We start from the raw sequence: 20,080 nt of genomic DNA on the forward strand, positions 1-20,080 counted from the left end.
CCTTGGGATAAGGAAGAATTGATTAGTTTTTGGTGAAGCTCAGGATATTATTCTGGATCCAGGAATTTTTTGAAGGATTTTTTTTTTACCATTGGAAGACAGAGCTCAGCAGCGGCCACCCACGGCGGGAGTATGCGCTCTACTGAGTGGCGTTCTAGTTTAAAATGTGAAATGTGCTTTTTAATATAAAAAAGTAAAATTTTAAATGTAAAAAAGTTACGTCTTATCCTCTCATGAGGAGCCCGTTGTATTATATTTATATTCAACCAAATGGAGCAAGAAAAGGTGTTTTGAGAGGGTGTCATTTGGTGCCCCATCCACTTCGCGCTGGGGGCGGTCGCCCAGTCCGCCCTGCCATCGCTACGTCACTGCATCACTATGTTGATGAGGATGAATTGATTCGATTTTGATGAAAATCTGGATCCGGATCCGGACTGTAGAATATTTTAAAGTGATTTTTCACCATTGAGTGTTAGTGCCAAAAACTGTTTAGCACGATATATCAAAAAGTTATGAACGGATCTGGATGAAACCTGGTAGACAGGTTGGGTGTGTGACAAGGACGAATATATTCGATTTTGGTGAAGATCCGAATCCAGATCCTATCAGTGGAATACAAAACACAAACACTGTTCAGCCTGGCGGAGGTAACCTCTCCATGGAGTGCCGTTCTCATTGGTAACGGAGCACAACCCTGCTCACCCATACCCATCAACAGTTAACCGTTATTATAACAAATCCAAAGAATTTTTTGTTATAATCATCGCTGGTTATCAATTCGATCCGCCGTGCTCATGAAAGTTATAAATCACAGGTTATCATTTATGTTATTCCAGATTAACCACAGTGCCATGCAGCCGACGTCACAGCTCGATTTGAATCCTCCACTGGCGCTGCCTGCTTTCCTATTGGCTGAGGCCGAGCTCGTTTGCATTGACGTCACCGCCGCGAGCCCATTCCGCGCGGTGGGGAGGGGGCGGGGGGTCGTCCGCACACGCACCGCGCGCGCTGCCCGTGGCTCCAGACCGTGGGAGCCGCGGAGTCGAAGGTGCGGGGATGCGACACGTGCGGGTAATCACGCACGCCAGGTTACCGTGCACGGAGCCCGGGGCGGGATGACGTACGGAGCCTCTGGAGCGAAGATGGCATTAGGGATTCCGAAGGATTTCAAACGTTTGTCATCCCGCCTCGTGTGCGTCGATGTGTCGTCCATGGTCACGTCGTCCGGCCCCGAGCTCCCTCCTCCGATCGGCGGCTCCTCCACTCGGAGCCCCTTGTGATCATCCACCGTCATCACCTGCAAACCTCCTCCACCTTTAGTCACTCTTGTTCATTCTCATTTCTCATTCTGATCCTCATTTCCTGCTCGTTCTTCCTTCCTCGCTTCCCGCGATTTTCCTGACCCTCAACTTCTTGACCCCACTTGGAAATCCGTGCACACCTACCTACCTGCCTCTCACCTTTCCAACTTGCCTTCGTCTTTTTATTTATTCATTCCCCTTAACCCGGTCGCCCCCCCCCCCCCATGCTCGTCTAATGGGGTGTGCCCCCAGCATTCACGTCTCGCAAAGCGGGGTCATCTACTGCCGAGAGTCGGACGATTCGACGTCTCCACACCTGCCTGCGAGCGGCGTGTCCCAGGTGGGAGGCGGCGCCGCGGCGGTTCACGGACTCTTCTTCAAGAAGGACACGTCGCTGGCGGTGTCCGAGGCGGCGTACGTCGCGTGTCCTGCGCGGAGGAGCACCTGCAGAGGGGTCGACTCGTTCAGCACCGAAGCGGAGACGCAGACGAGTCGCTGCAGTATCAAGGTCAGGTGGTCACGTGCGTCGCTTTAACCATGTGCGCGAGCGGTGCTGACGGTACACGACGCGTTCAAAAAGTTCTCGGAACGAGACGTGCCACCGCACGCTCGCCTTTAACCCGTCGAGCCTGGGTTCGAATCGCGACTCAGCTGTAAACGGGTGCTTCGTCAATGTGTGTGTCCATCATACGGTGTCCTTCGCGAAGAGTAGGCGAGCTATCGCCGGCATTGTGAACAAATTGCAAATTCCTGCCCTGACTACTAAGTCGAATGTAAGGCCTGGCCATCCAGTTCGTGAAAGACTTGGGCCAAAGAAAGAACTTGTCTGCCTGACTGTCTGAGCAGGATATCTCAAAAAGTTATGGACGGATTCGGACGAAACTTGGTGGACGGGTTGCGAGTCTGACAAGGACGAATTGATTAGATTTTGGTGAAGATGCGGATCCGGATACGAGAATTTTTTTTTTTTTTTTTTCAGTCTGACAAGGATTAATTGATTCGAATTTGTTGATACGAGAATTTTTTTTCATTTTCAGTCTGACAAGGATTAATTGATTCGATTTTGGTGAAAATCCGGATACGAGAATTTTTTTTTAAATTTTCAGTCTGACAAGGATTAATTGATTCGATTTTGGTGAAAATCCGGATACGAGAATTTTTTTTTAAATTTTCAGTCTGACAAGGATTAATTGATTCGATTTTGGTGAAAATCCGGATACGAGAATTTTTTTTCATTTTCAGTCTGACAAGGACTAATTGATTCGATTTTGGTGAAAATCCGGATACGAGAATTTTTTTTTAAATTTTCAGTCTGACAAGGATTAATTGATTCGATTTTGGTGAAAATCCGGATACGAGAATTTTTTTTTAAATTTTCAGTCTGACAAGGATTAATTGATTCGATTTTGGATCCGGATACGATTTTTTTTTTTTGTCTGACAAGGATTAATTGATTCGAATTTGTTGATACGAGAATTTTTTTTCATTTTCAGTCTGACAAGGACTAATTGATTCGATTTTGGTGAAAATCCGGATACGAGAATTTTTTTTTAAATTTTCAGTCTGACAAGGATTAATTGATTCGATTTTGGTGAAAATCCGGATCCGGATACGAGAATTTTTTTGGTAATTTTTCAAGTGATTCTTCACCATTGAGTTGGAGATGCGGCCAAAAACGATATAAAACATGGTTTGTGCAAAAGCCTCAAAATTCAGTTCATATTTTGTTACCTTTGGTGTTTTGTTCGACCCACGAGTACAAAATACCTTAGAGAGCAGCATCACAATTGTATTGTTCACCAGAGCTCATTGTTTTGTAGAATTCTGTCCATTTGTTGATCATCACCTTGTAGGTGAGCATGTTGGGTACCATAATCTCCCCAATACTAATCGACATTTCCTTCACAGGGGATGGATGTGTGTACTTTGAGGTTGTTGAGTCACTTGAAATTGTTGACGTTTTGGTCATTCCACTGTGTTGTTGACTCAGATCATTTCCTGCCGGTGACGTTGATGATAAATTGAACAAAGCAGGTGGAGGTCGAACAATGACGTGCACATGATGCTCGGATGGTGCAACGATGATGTAATCATGACACTTGATATAGTATTGGTCGAACGATGACGGAAGCATGATCCCAGGTGATGGTCCGACAATGACACCCAAGTGTGACCTTAGTGATAGTGCAGCGATGACGTAAGCATGATCCCAGGTGATGGTCCGACAATAACACCCCAGTGTGACCTTAGTGATAGTGCAGCGATGACGTAAGCATGATCCCAGGTGATGGTCCGACAATAACACCCCAGTGTGACCTTAGTGATAGTACAGTGATGACGTAAGCATGATCCCAGGTGATGGTCCGACAATGACACAAGTGTGACCTTAGTGGTGGTGCAGCGATGACGTAAGCATGATCCCAGGTGATGGTCCGACAATAACACACAAATGTGACCTTAGTGGTGGTGCAGCGATGACGTAAGCATGATCCCAGGTGATGGTCCGACAATAACACCCCAATGTGACCTTATTGATAGTGCAGCGATGACGTAAGCATGATCCCAGGTGATGGTCCGACAATAACACCCCAGTGTGACCTTAGTGATAGTGCAGCGATGACGGAAGCATGATCCCAGGTGATGGTCCGACAATAACACCCCAGTGTGACCTTAGTGATAGTGCAGTGATGACGTAAGCATGATCCCAGGTGATGGTCCGACAAAGACACACAAGTGTGACCGTAGTGATAGTGCAGTGATGACGTAAGCATGATCCCAGGTGATGGTCCGACAAAGACACACAAATGTGACCTTAGTGAAAGTGCAGCGATGACGTAAGCATGATCCCAGGTGATGGTCCGACAATAACACCCCAGTGTGACCTCAGTGATAGTGCAGCGATGACGTAAGCATGATCCCAGGTGATGGTCCGACAATAACACCCCAGTGTGACCTCGGTGATAGTGCAGCGATGACGTAAGCATGATCCCAACGATGTAATAACGACTTCCTTCCAGGACGCTGTTGTATTTTCCCGCATTTTTATTATTGTTCGAGCGCGTGCACCTCGCGCGCCATAGGAAACGCGCCATTGTCGATGGGTGGGAACTTTTGGGACATTTCCATCAGATCCTTAACTTTGTTTGTTTGGCTCATATTGTGTGAGTTATAGCAAAGTCTTAGTTTAATTCTCTGGCTTAAAAAAAAAAAATTGTCAAACGGTTTTATTTAGTTTTTAAAAGATTCAAATTGAAACTTCAGTTTTACTTCACGATGATGTGAGAATTCCTATAATATGAACCAAACCACACCGACGTCTCCATGAATGTGGGTGTTGATGTCCTGTGTGTGACATATCTCTTTACCCCTGTCCTTACCCCCAATGTTTGACTCTCCCTTGCCCATTTGGTGGATGTCGCGTTGGATTGGGTTTATGGTGCGGATGCAATTGGTCCAGTGGAGGGTGAGTGTGCTTGTGGACCACTTTGATTCATTGTTTGGGATCTGTAAGCGTATAGTAAGGCTATGTCGACCTTTGGTGGTGTACAAACAAGCCCCGCGTTTTATATATATATATTTATTTTTATGTCGACGATGTATTCTTATGGTCTTATGGTATTATTCTTATGGCATTCTTATGGTATTACGTTTTATACTTCGGGCATTCAGGGCTGGCAGGCTGGCCTATAGGTATGTACACTCACCTGTCTGGCGATGTGTGTGCCCATCCCTCCGATGGGCGTCCCATCTGCTGGCATTAGTCGCTGCACGTTAAAGATTCTGCGGTGTCCTTCACGAAGAGTAGGCGAGCTATCTCCGACACCATGGCCAAATTCCAAATTCCTGCCCAAACCGTAGTCGAACGTCAGGCCTGGCCAGACAGTTCGCAAAACACTTGGGCCAAAAACTTCCCAAGGCCAATCCCACAATAACGTGGGAATAATTGTGGCCGTTATAGAAAGAAGAATATTTGGGGCATTCAGCAAATAAATCTATCTAACGACAACACAAAAAATTAGCAAAATAAAAAAATATACGTGGGAATAATATATATGTATGTATGTATGTATGGATGTATATATATATATATATATATATATATATATATATATATATATATATATATATATATATATATACATACACACATACATACATACATACATACATACATACATACATACATACATACATATACACGAGCCGAAAGCACCCGGCGTTGTCCGGGTTCTTTTTGAATGAATTTACTACTATAATTCAGCTTTTACTCGTGGCCGTAGAAGATTGACTACTATAATTCGGCTAAGCTTTTAATTGCGAAATGGGCCCAGCCCGGCCGAGGCGGCCTCGACTGACCTCACCACCTAGCCTATAGCCTTTCCCGGGGCCCGTCCCAACATTTTCAGTTCTTTTTGAATGAATTTACCACTATAATTCAGCTTTTACTCGTGGCCGTAGAAGATTGACTACTATAATTCAGCTCGGCTTTCAATTGTGAAATGGGCCCAGCCCGGCCGAGGCGGCCTCGACTGACCTCACCACCTAGCCTATAGCCTTTCCCGGGGCCCGTCCCAACATTTTCAGTTCTTTTTGAATGAATTTACCACTATAATTCAGCTTTTACTCGTGGCCGTAGAAGATTGACTACTATAATTCAGCTCGGCTTTCAATTGTGAAATGGGCCCAGCCCGGCCGAGGCGGCCTCGACTGACCTCACCACCTAGCCTATAACCTTTCCCGGGGCCCGTCCCAACATTTTTTGTTTCAGAGGTTTCCTCATATCTTTCACCGTTCAGGAGATTAGTGCGTGCAGACAGACAAACAAACAAACAAACAAAGAAACAAACAAACAAAAACTTTCTTTTATATATATAGAAGAAGATGGACGGGAACAGTGGTGAGTTTGAGGTGAAGGTGGGAGTGCATCAGGGGTCGGTACGAACAACAACAACAACAACGTGCATTTTAAAGGCCATTTTCCCTGCTAGAGCGGGGGTTAGCCTTGCGGTCCCCATGACAATCTTCTCCATTTTGCCCTATTTTCTGCATCTCTCCTTGTTAACCCCCTTGCCCGCATTTCTTCTTCCACCATCTTTAGCCAAGTCTTTCTCGGTCTTCCCCGTCTTCTACTTCCTTCTACATTCATTTCCATCACTCTTCTCAACCAGTCACTTTCATCCTTCCTCAACACATGACCAAACCATCTCAACCTGTTCCTCTTCACAGCATCAATCACAGGCTCTATTCCCATCATCTTTCACAATTCATCATTTGTCTTCCTCTCTCTCAACGATACTCCGCACATCCGTCGAACCATTCGCATTTCCACCCTTTCCAACCTTCGTTGCTGCTCTACGTTCATTACCCATGTAATGAGTCCTGTAATGTAATGGTCGGTACTAAGTCCACTACTATTTGTAGCTGTGATGGAGGTGCTGGCTCAGACCGTAAAGGAGGGTTTACCGTGGGAGTTGTTGCATGCAGATGATCTGGTGTTGATTGCGGAAAGTATGGATGGACTGAAGAAAAGATGAACAAGTGGAAGGAATGTATGGAGACAAAAGGTCCGAAGGTGAATATAGGAAAGACGAAGGTGATGGCAAGTGGTAAAGCATGTGGTGAGGTGGAAAGAACTGGGAAGTGGCCATGTGCTGTGTGCAGGAAGGGTGTCGGAGTGAACTCCATTCAATGTACAATGTGCACTGAGTGGGTTCATCAAAAATGTAGTGGTCTGAGACGGTCATTAACCAATGTGGCAGCTACATTCAAATGTAAGGTGTGCACAGAGGGAGCTGCAGATGGAGGAAATGTTGAGTTGGATCTTGGAGACGGCGTGAAGATGGAAGGTGTGAAAACATTTTGCTACCTCGGAGACATGCTGAATGGAGAAGGTGGATCAGACACGCAACGGTTGCTAGAGTGAGATGTGCATGGAAGAAATTTCGGGAACTGAGTGGCGTTCTGATGAGGAGGAGAGCGTCGTTGAAGCTGAAGGGAAAGGTGTATACTGCATGTGTGAGAAGTGTTATGATTTATGGGAGCAAGACATGGGTCATGAATGTAGAGAAGCAACGAAGGCTGGAAAGTGTGGAAATGCGAATGGTTCGGTGGATGTGCGGAGTGTCGTTGAGAGAGAGGAAGACAAATGATGAATTGCGAAAGATGATGGGAATAGAGCCTGTGATGGATGCTGTGAAGAGGAAAAGGTTGAGATGGTTTGGTCATGTGTTGAGGAAGGATGAAAGTGACTGGTTGAGAAGAGTGATGGAAATGAATGTAGAAGGAAGTAGAGGACGGGGAATACCGAGAAAGACTTGGCTAAAGATGGTGAAAGAAGAAATGCGGGCAAGGGGGTTAACAAGGAGAGATGCAGAAAATAGGGCAAAATGGAGAAGATTGTCATGGGGACCGCAAGGCTAACCCCCACTCTTGCAGGGAAAATGGCCTTAAAATGCTTGTTGTTGTTGTTGTTGTTGTGTGTGTATATATATATACACTGTACTGTACTGTATATTTATTTTGATAATATTCTTTGTATATACACTACCGGTCAAAAGTTTTAGAACACATCAGTTTTTCCAGTTTTTATTGAAATTTATGCAGTTTAATGTCTCAATGTACTCTGAAATTAAGCATAGAACAAATAAACAATTGGAGATAAAAAAGAAATCATAGAATCATTTTGTTTAACAAAATTTAATTTTAATCTTTGACTCAGCAAAGTAGCCACCTTTTGCAGATATAACCGCCGAACACACTCATGGCATTCTTTCTGCAATGGAAATCAAATATTGTTTGGGAAGTTCTTCCCAACACTGTTGCAGAAGTTCCCACAAATGTGTTGCACTTGTAGGTTGCTTTGCTTTCATCCCAAACCAGCTCGATGGAGTTTAAGTCTGGCGTCTGTGCTGGCCATTCCATGATTTGAAGCCTACCGTCTTGTTCTTTTCCTCTAAGGTAGTTTTGACATAGCCTGGAGGTGTGTTTTGGGTCATTATCTTGGTGTAGGATGAACCCCTGACCAACTAGGCGTATACTAGAGGGTATTGCATGGCGCTGCAAAGTGCTGTGGTAGCCCTTTTGGTTCAGGGTGCCAGTGACTCTGTGCAAGTCGCTGACTCTGGATCCAGCAAAAGAGCCCCAGACCATCACGCTTCCTCCTCCATGTTTGACAGTTGGTGTCACACACTGAGGAACCATCATTTTGCCTACTCGACGGCGTCCAAAATCCTGCGTGATGAACCAACGATATGGACCGATGAATCAAAATTTGATAAGACCTTCTTCCAGTCTTCAGTAATCCACTGGCGGTGCTTCGTGGCCCAGGCAAGTCTCTTTTTCTTATTTTTCCATCTTAGCAATGGCTTTCTTACTGCCACTCGACATGTCAAACCTGCAGCTCTAAGTCTTCTCTTCACAGTTGAAACTGAGACTTGCTTACTTCGACCAGTGTTAAGCTGTGCTTGAAGCTGTTGTCCTGTGAGCCGCCTATCACGCAAGCTGTTGACTCTCAGAAACTTGTCTTCTGATTCTGTTGTGGCTTTGGGTCTGCCAGACCTCTTCCAGGCAGAGTTTCCTCCAGTTTCCAAGTGCCTTTTGATGGTGTCGGAAACTTTACTCACTGATACCTTGGCTTTCTTGCAATTTCTCTAAAGGAAAGACCTACACTTTTGAGGGTTATAATGGTCTGTCTGTCTTCCTTTGTTCATTGCCTTTTTCTTGCCATTATGATAGCAACATACTACGTCCTGCAGTGCAATATTGTCCAAATAATGCTTCAGAGGGTGTAATAACAGTTTGTTCCAATACTGCTTTTGTACAGACAGGGGGTTTGTAATCAAGTAATCAGCAGAGGTTGGGACAGCTGTAGGAATTGTTTGCATCAACTTTCAAGGCTTAATTTACTTACATTGCTGCATAACAGCTGTAAGTTGTTAACCCATTACTTGTTCCCTGAAGGCCTTTTTTGCAATATAACTGTGCAATTTGCATTATTTTCCCGTTTTTGCCAACCTAAACTTTTTTTTAAACCTCGAGCAGTTAACTGCTTACCTTTGTACCATTTCAGGTTATTCACTGGACTTGAATTGCTTAAATTTCAATAAAAACTGGAAATATTGAGGTGTTCAAAAACTTTTGACTGGTTGTGTATATATTGTTATGTCAGGGGGTAAAGGAATATCTAGAGCCAGGTAGATCTGGATAGGTAACATGCTTCGACTGTCGCGATAGGGAATCTACCTCTAATAAGTTCTGTGTTTTTTAGGCGGTTTGTCAGGGTAAGTGTATACCTGTGAACATACAAGGATGTTCGTGTGTTAAATAGTTGTAGGGACTAAGATAAACCCCTGTGTGTCAGACCTGGTAATCATTCCTTTGTCCCTTATGGCAACACACTCATATAAACACATATCTCATATAAACTCATACTCATATAAATAAACTCATATAAACATATATAAACATATATATGACACTCATATAAACATATATCTCAAGATAGGTCCTTAGTGCACACATTAATTAGTTCCCTTCCCTTACAATGACCTTGGAAGAAGACCGGCAGGCAGCCAGATCGGGGCACCGCCGGATGGCCGCCGCCAGCCACACCACCAGCTGGCCTAGCAACATCGCGTGAGATGAGCTGTAACCACGCCCAGGAGGACTGTGCAATTGGTTGGCGCGGAAGGCGCGAACCTGGAGCGAATCAGAGCGGAAGGTGCGAGGAGGGTCGGCAAATGGCGGGAAGCTATGAGGCTCTGGTTGGTGGCGCGCCAGAACTGACGTCACATGGCAAAGTTACAAAAGGGCTCGCTGGACGACATTTTGTGCTCTTTGCACTGGACGCCTTTTTCGTTTGATCGTTTTAAGGCCATTTTTCCCCGCTAGAGCGTGGGTTAGCCTTGTGGGCCCCATGACAATCATGGTTCCCTGTTTGAGGCAATGTTTTTATGGCCGGATGCCCTTCCTGACGCCAACCCTTGGTCACGCTCTTACGATGCGCAGGGATACGGTGTACCTATTCTAAGCCGGGGTACACACCGTGATCATTCATCCCAGCAAGCTGGTACTCAATTTTCCGACCTCGGAAGGATGACAGGCTGAGTCAACCCCCCTGGTGTTAATTCAGCGATCGACCGGGATTCGAACCCAGGATCCTAGGATCCCAAGCCGGCACCCTAACCGCTAAGCCAACACCAGGCTCTAACACCAGCCAGCACGACAATATATATACTGTACTGTATTGTATATTTATTTATTTTGATAATTTTTTGTATGTATGTATATATATATATATATATATATATATATATATATATATACATATATATATATATATATATATATATATATATATATATATATAACTATATATATATATATATATATATATATATATATACTCTACTGTATTGTATATTTATTTATTTTGATAATTTTTTGCATATATATATAATGTTCTGTACTGTATATTTATTTATTTTGATAATTTTTGTGAATATATATATATATAATACTGTACTGTATTGTATATTTATTTATTTTGATAATTTTTTGTATATATATATATATATACTGTACTGTATTGTATATTTATTTATTTTGATTTTTTGCATATATATATATACTGTTCTGTACTGTATATTTATTTATTTTGATAATTTTTGTGAATACTGTATATATATATAATACTGTACTGTATTGTATATTTATTTATTTTGATAATTTTTTGTATGTCTGTATACTGTACTGTACTGTATATTTATTTACTTTGATAATTTTTTGTATATATATATTGAGATTTTCACCAAATATTATGCAGTTGAGAAAACAAAAATTAACAAGACGGCAAAATAAATTTGACGTATTTTTTAAACGCTAGGCAAGAAGGCAGTCTGACGTTTCGGCGACAAAGTGCGACCTTCATCAGGGCGTCCACGTGGAACAGGGCCTCCATTGTTAACCACATACCATGCAGATGAGAGATCCACGTCGTGCTTTGTGCCAAATGGAGCTAAATGAAGTCTTTTGAACCGAGCACTTACCCTCGATGCGTACTCTCCCTGATGTAAACTTCCGCTAATAAGTCACGGTCGAGATTCCATCCTAGTAGGCCAAGAAAGAAACTGGAAAATAAACTCCTATAAACTAACCTGAGCCTTGCAAACACTTGAACATTGGACACACGTCTTTGATTTTTGCTTCCTGGGTTTACAGAATTCAAGTTTGTTTTATTATATGGTAACGTATGACTGAATTAATAGGTATGTGAAGAATAACGTTTCGGTCTGGGGTTCTTAACCTAACCTGGGGTATCCATACCCCTTAGGGGTATGGGGACCAAAATCTGGGGGTATGGGACTCGCACTCGTAATAAATTATAATAATAAATTGTAATAAATTCAATGAAACATCAACTTTAAATGTATAATAAATATGTATCTCTGTGAAACAGGTTTCTCTGCATTATTGAACCTGAAATCAAAGTGGAGAAATCGACTTGATGTGTCCGATGACATGCGAGTGGCGTCGTCACGAACTGTGCCCCGACTCCATATTCTGATTGCACGAAAACAGCAGCAACAATCTCACTAGATTGGTCAAACGGCTTGCGTACAACTTGCATGTTTTAGTTTAGTTTGGTTTGTTTTGTTTCTTTGTTAACAAGCGAAGAAATAAATAGGGATGAAATCCTAATGATTTTCTTTCCTGTTCTGTTCCTAATTATCCATATGTAAAACTAAGCTATTGAGATATTTTGAAGTCACACTGGAACCTAATGGGACTGGTAATCAGGCGCTGATCCCCGAACTTGGCCCATTTTCTGGGTGATAAGTTACCAATTTTCATCCAAAGAAAATAAGCAATTAAAGTAAAAACACCCCTTAGAATGCACAACAGAGCACCTAGAAATCAAAAAAATTCTAGGGGGACATGCCCTCAGTCCCCCCTAGCTATGCGCACCTTTGGTGCACCTTGGTCAGTCAACAGTCTGGCGAAGGGGGAATGGGGACATCGTGGGCAATCCGTTGGGGGTCTTGACAGGGAAAAAGGTTAAGAACCCCTGATTTAGGTGGATCACGTTGAAGTAAATAATCAAGTGGTAAGCCACAGGAACCAGACTTGGTGGTGTAATGGTTAGAGTGTCCTTTCTGAGTCTGGGAGGTCAGTGGTTCAAACACCTGCCAAGTCACACGAAATGCTTTAAAGAATGGTACATGCTGCTTCGTTGCTTGATGCTCAGCATTTGAATGGATAGACGATGGACAAACAAGCTGAGAATAAAAAAAAGGCATAGGCAAGGTGAAAAGTTGTGATTTGATGAAGCAGAAGAAAAATATGCAACACAAAAAATAAGTCAAGAGCAAACATGTTTTGGTATAGATAAGAATATTTCGGTTTTCTATTTATTATGTACGCAGAGGGAGGTGGGTGACAGCAGGGATGTGTATGTGTACATACATACACGTAGTGGACAAAAAAAATGGCAATGCCAATGTAAAGTCACCTGTGGAATAGACTTCCATGGCACATACTGGAATAGACTCCACCAGCGTTTGGAATTCTGCAGGAGGGATGCGGCACAATTCCTCCATGAGAAAGTCAATCAACTCACACCTGTTTGATGGAGGTGGAATACGCTGTCTCAGGCGGCGTCGTTCCAGAATATCCCATAAATGCTGAATTGGATTCAGATCTGGTGACTGAGAAGGCCATGCCATATGAAAAACATCAGTGTCATGCTCATCAAACCATTGGACGACCACACGTGCTCTGTGGATGGGGCTTTGGGGGGCGGGGGGGGGGAGGGGGGTCTGCTCTTGCAGCCATGTTAGCCATAATTATAGGCAACCAGGCCTGTGCAGCATTTTTATACTATATGACCCTAAGCATGCTGGGATGTTATTTGCTTTATTAATACATGGGTCCCCTCATTCGCTCAGGTGCTTTTTTCCCCCTACCTGTACATACATACATACATACATACATACATACATACATACATACATACATACGTGTTCATTGCTATTTGGTGCAGTTCTGTTATCTATCTATAATTCCAGTAATCTCTGTGTGTATGTTTGTTTGTACGTTTGTTTGTTTGTTTGTATGTCTGTGACCGCTGTTTCTCGACAACTACCGGTCCGATATACTTGAAACTTGCCAGGTATATTGCTGGGGACCCGAGGATGTGCCTTTTCAAGGTTTCATATTAATCGGACAATTACTTACCGAGCTATGTCCAAAAAACGATTCAACCAATCAGAGAGCAGCGAGCTATCGCGTGTGCCGAACGTGGCGGACACACTCTGCCTCGGATGGCACATTTGAGAGCGTATTCATTTATTTCACGTTTGCAAACTATGTTGCCGTTAAACTATGTTTTAAAACTAATAAAAACTAATTTGCGATTCATCGTAACTGCGATATACGACCTTCCGGACAGTGAGGACTGCACTTCCGGCATCCAATCACAGAACGCGTTATTGCGTAGGCGTGGCCGATGTGAGAGCGAGCTGATGCTGAGCCCAGCGCGTGCGCCATTACGGTACGTAATTCGATTTCTTCCGGAGAAAATAATAATTTCTCGATTTCTTATGCGCATTATTTCTCCCAATTCAGTCAGAGCGAAGGGCGGAAGCGAAGAGCGTTGTTTTTTTTGTTTACGGGCGTACGGGCGGGGTAGAGCGTACGGGTAGCGTTTTTTTTTTTTTTTGGCACATTTGAGAGCGTATTCATTTATTTCACGTTGGCAAACTATGTTGCCGCTATGTTGGCGTTTAAACGATGTTTTACAACTAATTAAAACTAATTTGCGATTCTTTCGCTTTCCTGCGCATTTGTGCACGCTATGGCGATTTCTTTACCAAACTCCGCTAGCCGTTAGCTTTGGACCAAACCATTTCATGTAAATAGAGGGGGGGGATTGTCACCGTACTCGCAAGCCGTTAGCTTTGGACCAAACCATTGCATGTAAATAGAGGGGGGGGGGGGGGATATACTTTTAGATATATATATAGTACGGGCATGCCCTAGTCTATCTATAATGCCAGTAATCTCTGTGTGTCTGTCTGTGACCGCTGTTTCTCGACAACCACGGGTCCGATATACTTGAAACTTGCCAGGTATATTGCTGGGGACCCGAGGATGTGCCTTTTCAAGGTTTCATATTAATCGGACAAGTAGTTAGCGAGCTATGTCCAAAAAACGATTCAACCAATCAGAGAGCAGCGAGCTATCACGTGTGCCGAACGTGGCGAACAGACTCTGCCTCGGACGGCACATTTGAGAGCGTATTCATTTATTTCACGTTGCAAACTATGTTGCCGCTATGTTGGCGTTATAACTATGTTTTAAAACTAATTAAAACTAATTTGCGATTCTTTCGCTTTCCTGCGCGTTTGTGCACGCTATGGCGATTTCTTTACCAAACTCCGCAAGCCGTTCGCTTTGGACCAAACCATTTCATGTAAATAGAGGGGGGGGATTGTCACCGTACTCGCAAGCCGTTCGCTTTGGACAAACCATTTCATGTAAATAGAGGGGGGGATTGTCACCGTACTCGCAAGCCGTTCGCTTTGGACCAAACCATTTCATGTAAATAGAGGGGGGGGGGGGGATTGTCACCGTACTCGCAAGCCGTTCGCTTTGGCTTTGCGAATGGACCAAACCATTTCATGTAAATAGAGGGGGGGGATATAATTTTAGATATATATATAGTACGGGCATGCCCTAGTTTATACAATACGAGCAGTGCCCACCCTCAGTGTCGGTGCAGTTTGTGTATTAATTGCTGAAAAAAGTATCTCCTGTACACTGTATTTTAATGAGACACTATTGATGTTTGCGCGGTGTGCGTCTTGGCATCAGTATAGGGCCATAGGCTATGGCAAGACCTAAGAGCACTGGAGGAAAATCACATTTTAACAGCCACTTTGACAGTTGTAATGTTATATCTCTGCAAATCAAGAAATTCCCTTAAAAAAAAAAAGTATACTCGCTTTGTCATGTTAATCAGTACAATACCGTACATGGTTTTCAAACGTAATACGACACACGTAAAATAACCAGGCATTGTGGATGTTTGTGTGGTGTTCTGAGATAGAGTACGGAATCTAATCTACAAACAAACGGAAGGATTCACAAAATAAAAGGTCATTGATTGTAAATTAAAGGTCTAAATTGCTGTAAAAGTCTACATAGACTCTAAGGTCGAATGGTCTGAACGTAGTCGCGGTAATATGCAACTTTCAAAATGACGTAATCCTTTATGGCCTGCGAGGGCCATTATAAATACTCGTATATTGTTACAGGTCCGGGTGAGCGTGCCGGATGCACCGAGAGGGTCACTTGGTCCCGCCACTCGACCTCCGTCTCTGAAGCTGTCAGCCACCGATAATTCCACGACCTGACGGGTTGCTTGCTCTTAATAATCGCGTTACCGTACTAGTGATATGGTTACTTTAACTAGGGAATCGGTGATCTCGACTCGGCACTCTGTCTACTGATTACGTACGGCCGAGTGAAACAATCCACCAAGGGTGGGATTCGGCTATCCGGTGGAGTGAATTAGTGGGGCAGAACTTCCCGTCTATCTATATATATAAAACACAGTTTGTGTGTGTGTGTAATGTTACCGATAGACTCCGAAACGGAGAGGCTCACGTGCTTGATATTTGGCATAGAATGGCCATTGAGCCTGGACGAACATGGCCGAGACAATATTTGACGAGATCCATATTTTTTATTCATATTTACCTCAGCGCATTTCAGCGAAGTACCCGCTAATCTCAGCCAGTGCGAGCAGCTCGCTGATTCGTTCAGAGCGATCACATGATGTTCCATCTGGTCACATGTCACATGTCACACGTTTGCATGTAATTCAGGGCGAAAAACCATTGCGTTTTTCAGCTTTATGCGACAGTGTTTTGTGTCGATTTTGTGCGATATGAATTAAATTTTAATTCATACTTCGTGTTTACGAATTCGAATACGAAGGATTTCCCCCTTTCCCCTTTCGATTTCAAATACGAATCGAATACGAGCTTGAGTCGAGAGGGCGAATGTACGGGTTGGGAATGTATGGGTCTCCCCTCCCCCACCCGGCAAATGCCGGGTACTTCTGCTAGGATCACGTGATGTTCCAACTTTGCCGCCATAATCTCACAGTTATGAGTTCGCACGTAATTCAGTTTTTTCACATTTCAGCGAGGAACATTGCCATTCACACCACATAGGTTTTTTTTCACTTTCATCTGATATTTGTGATTTTTTCAAACAAACTGTATTTCCCATCTACACGGCCATGTATTCCTATTAACGTTATGTAAAGTACATAAATTGTGGGATTACATCATTTGTGGATGTGATCAATTGCCAGTAACCATCTATATCCCTCCCCTCCCCCTCCCTCCCGCTACCCCCTCCCTTTCCCCCCTCCCCCCCTACCCTTCACCCCTCCCTTCCCCCTCCACCCTACCCTCTCCCTTCCCCCCTCCCCTTTCCCCTCCCTTTCCCCCATGCCCTTCCCTTTCCCCCCTACCCCTTCCTTTCCACCCTACCCCTTCCCCATCCCCCTCCCCCTCCCTCCCCTCCCCCTCCCTTTCCCCCTCCCTTTTTCCCCCATGCTCCTCCCTTTCCCCCCTACCCCTTCCTTTTCTGCCCTACCCTTCCCCACCCCTCCCCCCTCCCCCTCCACCTCCCCCCTCCCCACCCCCTCACCCTCCCCCACCCCCTTGCCCTCCCCCACCCCCTCGCCCTCCCCTCTCCCCCTCCCCCTCCCCCTCCCCCTCTCCCTCCCCCTCCCCCTCCTCCCTCCCCCACCCTCCCACTTCTCTCCCCTCCCACTCCTCTCCCCCTCCCATCCCTCCCCTCCCCCTCCTCTCCCCCCTCCCCCTCCCCCTCCCCCCTCCCCCTCCCCTTCCCCCTCACCCCCTCCCCCTCCCCCTCCCCCCTCCCCTCCCCCACCGCCTCCCCACCCCCCCCCTCTTCTCCCCTCGCCCCCTCCATCTCCCCCTCCGTTCCCCTCCCCTCCCCTTCCTCCTCCCTCCTCTCCCCCGCCCGGCAATGCCGGGTACTTCTGCTAGTTTAGTATAAACTAAGCCGAATCGATGAAGGAAAAGACACAATCAAGCAGGTTTGAAAGCAGTTTACAATGCTTCCCAGAATGCACGATATTCACACGTCATACAGTAATTAATATTCAGACGAGCACATATGGAGATCAGACCCAAAAGAACAGCAATTTATTCCTCAGCACTTCTGGAAGCCCATTCTACAATCTTAGTTACTCTGAAACATAAAACTGGCGCACCATCACAAATGGGGGAGAGGAGAGAGGGGTGGAGGTGGGTATGGTGGATAGCAGCATGGGGACAAAAAGGTTGAGGGATTGGTGAGGATTGAAAGATAGATTGAAAGTTGGAAAGTGAGATGAAAGGTAAGTGGAGGTTGTGGAATTACATGAAGGGAACGTCCTAAGCTAAACCCACACAATGCATGTTCCTCCATCCCCTGTACAAAAGAAAGGATCACTCCTGTCTAAGTATGTACTAACAGAATAGCTAACTTAGAATTCCCTACATAAAACCACCTTTAGAGGCCATTTTTCCCCGCAAAGCGGGGGTTGGCCTTTTTCGGGAACCGTGGTTGTTGTTGTTTTTCGGTCCCCTATTTGAAGCAATGTTTTACGGCCGGATGCCCTTCCTGACGCCAACCCTTTTTGCCGCCATTTTTGCCGCCATGGCCGGGGGGAGGGAGGCCGGATGCCTTTTTGCCGTATTACTGACGCCAACCCTCCCTATATGTTGAATGCAATTCCCCAGGGTCGGTTTCCACAACCGTAACAATATACTTATATATTTACCTCCACCACCAAAGGTGGAGAGAGGTTATGCTTTCACATCTGTATGTTTGTCTGTGAGCAGAATATCTCAAAAGGGTTTGGACAAATTCAGACAGAACTTAGTGGACGGGTTGGGTGTGTTGCATGGAAGAATTGATTATATTTTGGTGAAGATCCGGACACAATCGTTTTTAAATTACCCCTTGCACATCAAGTGAAAAGCAGGGTTAAGCAATTGGTTCATGTTTATCCATCTGTCCATCATCAGTTTATGATCGAGGAACAGCTTATTTAAATCAAAAGTTATATTTGAAAATTAATCGGAACATGAATAGGAAGACTAGTTTCTTGTTTTGCCGTACTTTGCTTAGAATTTGTCCCGATTGTGCATGGGCAGACAGAAGTGGATAATATTTTACTTTGTCTATTTGCCTAGCAGTCAAACAACATTGAAAATCATTCCAAACAGGAAACTTACTGTTTATAAGGATGTTATAAAGGACGCAAACCACAAGGACGAAGAACCAATGTGACGTGTTAGATAGGGTGATGTAATCGACACTTGGTAAAAACAGTGGTAAAACCTGGAATTTATTCATTTATACACCTCTAAACCTCGTTAAGCTTTTATTTAAATTATATACTTGAATACTGGAGAACACAAATCGCCTTCATAATCTAGTTTTGTTTGGTTCCAGGGCCACAAGATAAATTGTACTCGATTTTGCATCTATTGGTAAAAGGATAAGCGTCCGCTCATGTATGTATGTTATATACACTGCCACCGCTTATTTGTACGAACAGGAAATGGTCTAAACTCGACACCTCTCATCCACGGATATTTCTCGTTACCTCCGCCACTAAAGGTGGATGGAGGATATGTTTTCACCCCTGTCTGTCGTCTGTCCGTTACTCCGCTTGTTTGTGAACAAGATATCTCAAAAAGTTGTCGCCGGATCGGACAAAATTTGGCAGTAGCGTATGTGACAAGGACAAATTGATTATATTTTGGTGAAGATCCGGATTCGGCTAGTAGAATTTTAAAAGTGGTTCTTCAACATTGGGAGATAGGGCCAAAAACGATACAAAGCAGGATATCTCAAAAAGTTGTGGACCGATGAATTTGATTAATGTGATTCTGTGTTGTGATTTTCTGGCCTACTCTAGTTTTCCTTTTTTCTGAGAGTCTGATTTGCCTTGAGAAATAGAACAATTATGGTTAACCATCTCGAAATTGTCACTCTTTCGTCTAAATTAGTAAGGGCATTTTATGAGATATTTCACAAATCTGTTAACTAAATTGTTACCAAAAAATTTCTTCACCAATATGTTTGTAAAGGTGTGTAATAACATGTGTTAAAATGTTGAAGTTCAACTCCCGTGGGAAACCCAGAAAAAAAGCTGTTGAATTCGGGTACCGAAAAATTTTTTTTCGAGAATTTTTTTTTTTTTTTTATCGGCCCTTAAGTAACTTATGAGGGGTCAAATAAGGGTTTTTCATGATTCTGAGTTGATTGTTAACATTTATATTTTCACTTTTACATTTACACACAAAGTAGCTTTTATTTCACATACATATATAACACTCAAGAGTTATTTCTCATTCACAATGTCAGAAGTTTCAACAGTCATTGTCTATGTCTTCTTCAGACTCAACAACATCATGACTGCAGTTTCTGCATGTAATGCCATTACAGACTCCACAGGCCGAGATGCACGTGACCCCATTCTTCTTGCAGCTGCATCGCTGGTTGCTGCAATCTCCATGACAATTACAGCTTGTGAACTGCAATAGCTCCTCAGGAGCCGTGGGGTCCAGTCTATGAACTATGAACTATCTATGAAAATACGACCAAATCTATGAACTGGCTCATACCCATGCACACCTATTGTCCATCCATAGTCACTGGGGTTCAGAGACATGCTCTGTAGA

At 44.0% G+C, this 20,080-nt stretch overlaps 1 protein-coding gene across 1 annotated transcript in view; it reads left to right on the plus strand.

The window, feature by feature from the left end:
• The first annotated feature begins 999 nt into the window (after window positions 1-999).
• The window catches only part of LOC137422247 (high affinity cAMP-specific and IBMX-insensitive 3',5'-cyclic phosphodiesterase 8B), a 250,684-nt gene continuing 231,603 nt past the window's right edge, over window positions 1,000-20,080 (plus strand). Inside the window, exon 1 of the mRNA XM_078771846.1 lies at window positions 1,000-1,809. Coding sequence (XP_078627972.1) covers window positions 1,537-1,809 — 273 coding nt within the window. The 5' untranslated portion in view covers window positions 1,000-1,536. The remainder of the gene's footprint in view (window positions 1,810-20,080) is intronic.

The sequence above is a fragment of the Myxine glutinosa genome, chromosome 2 (genome assembly GCF_964187855.1).
Source record: "Myxine glutinosa chromosome 2, kmMyxGlut1.1, whole genome shotgun sequence".
Taxonomy (NCBI): Eukaryota; Metazoa; Chordata; class Myxini; order Myxiniformes; family Myxinidae; genus Myxine; species Myxine glutinosa.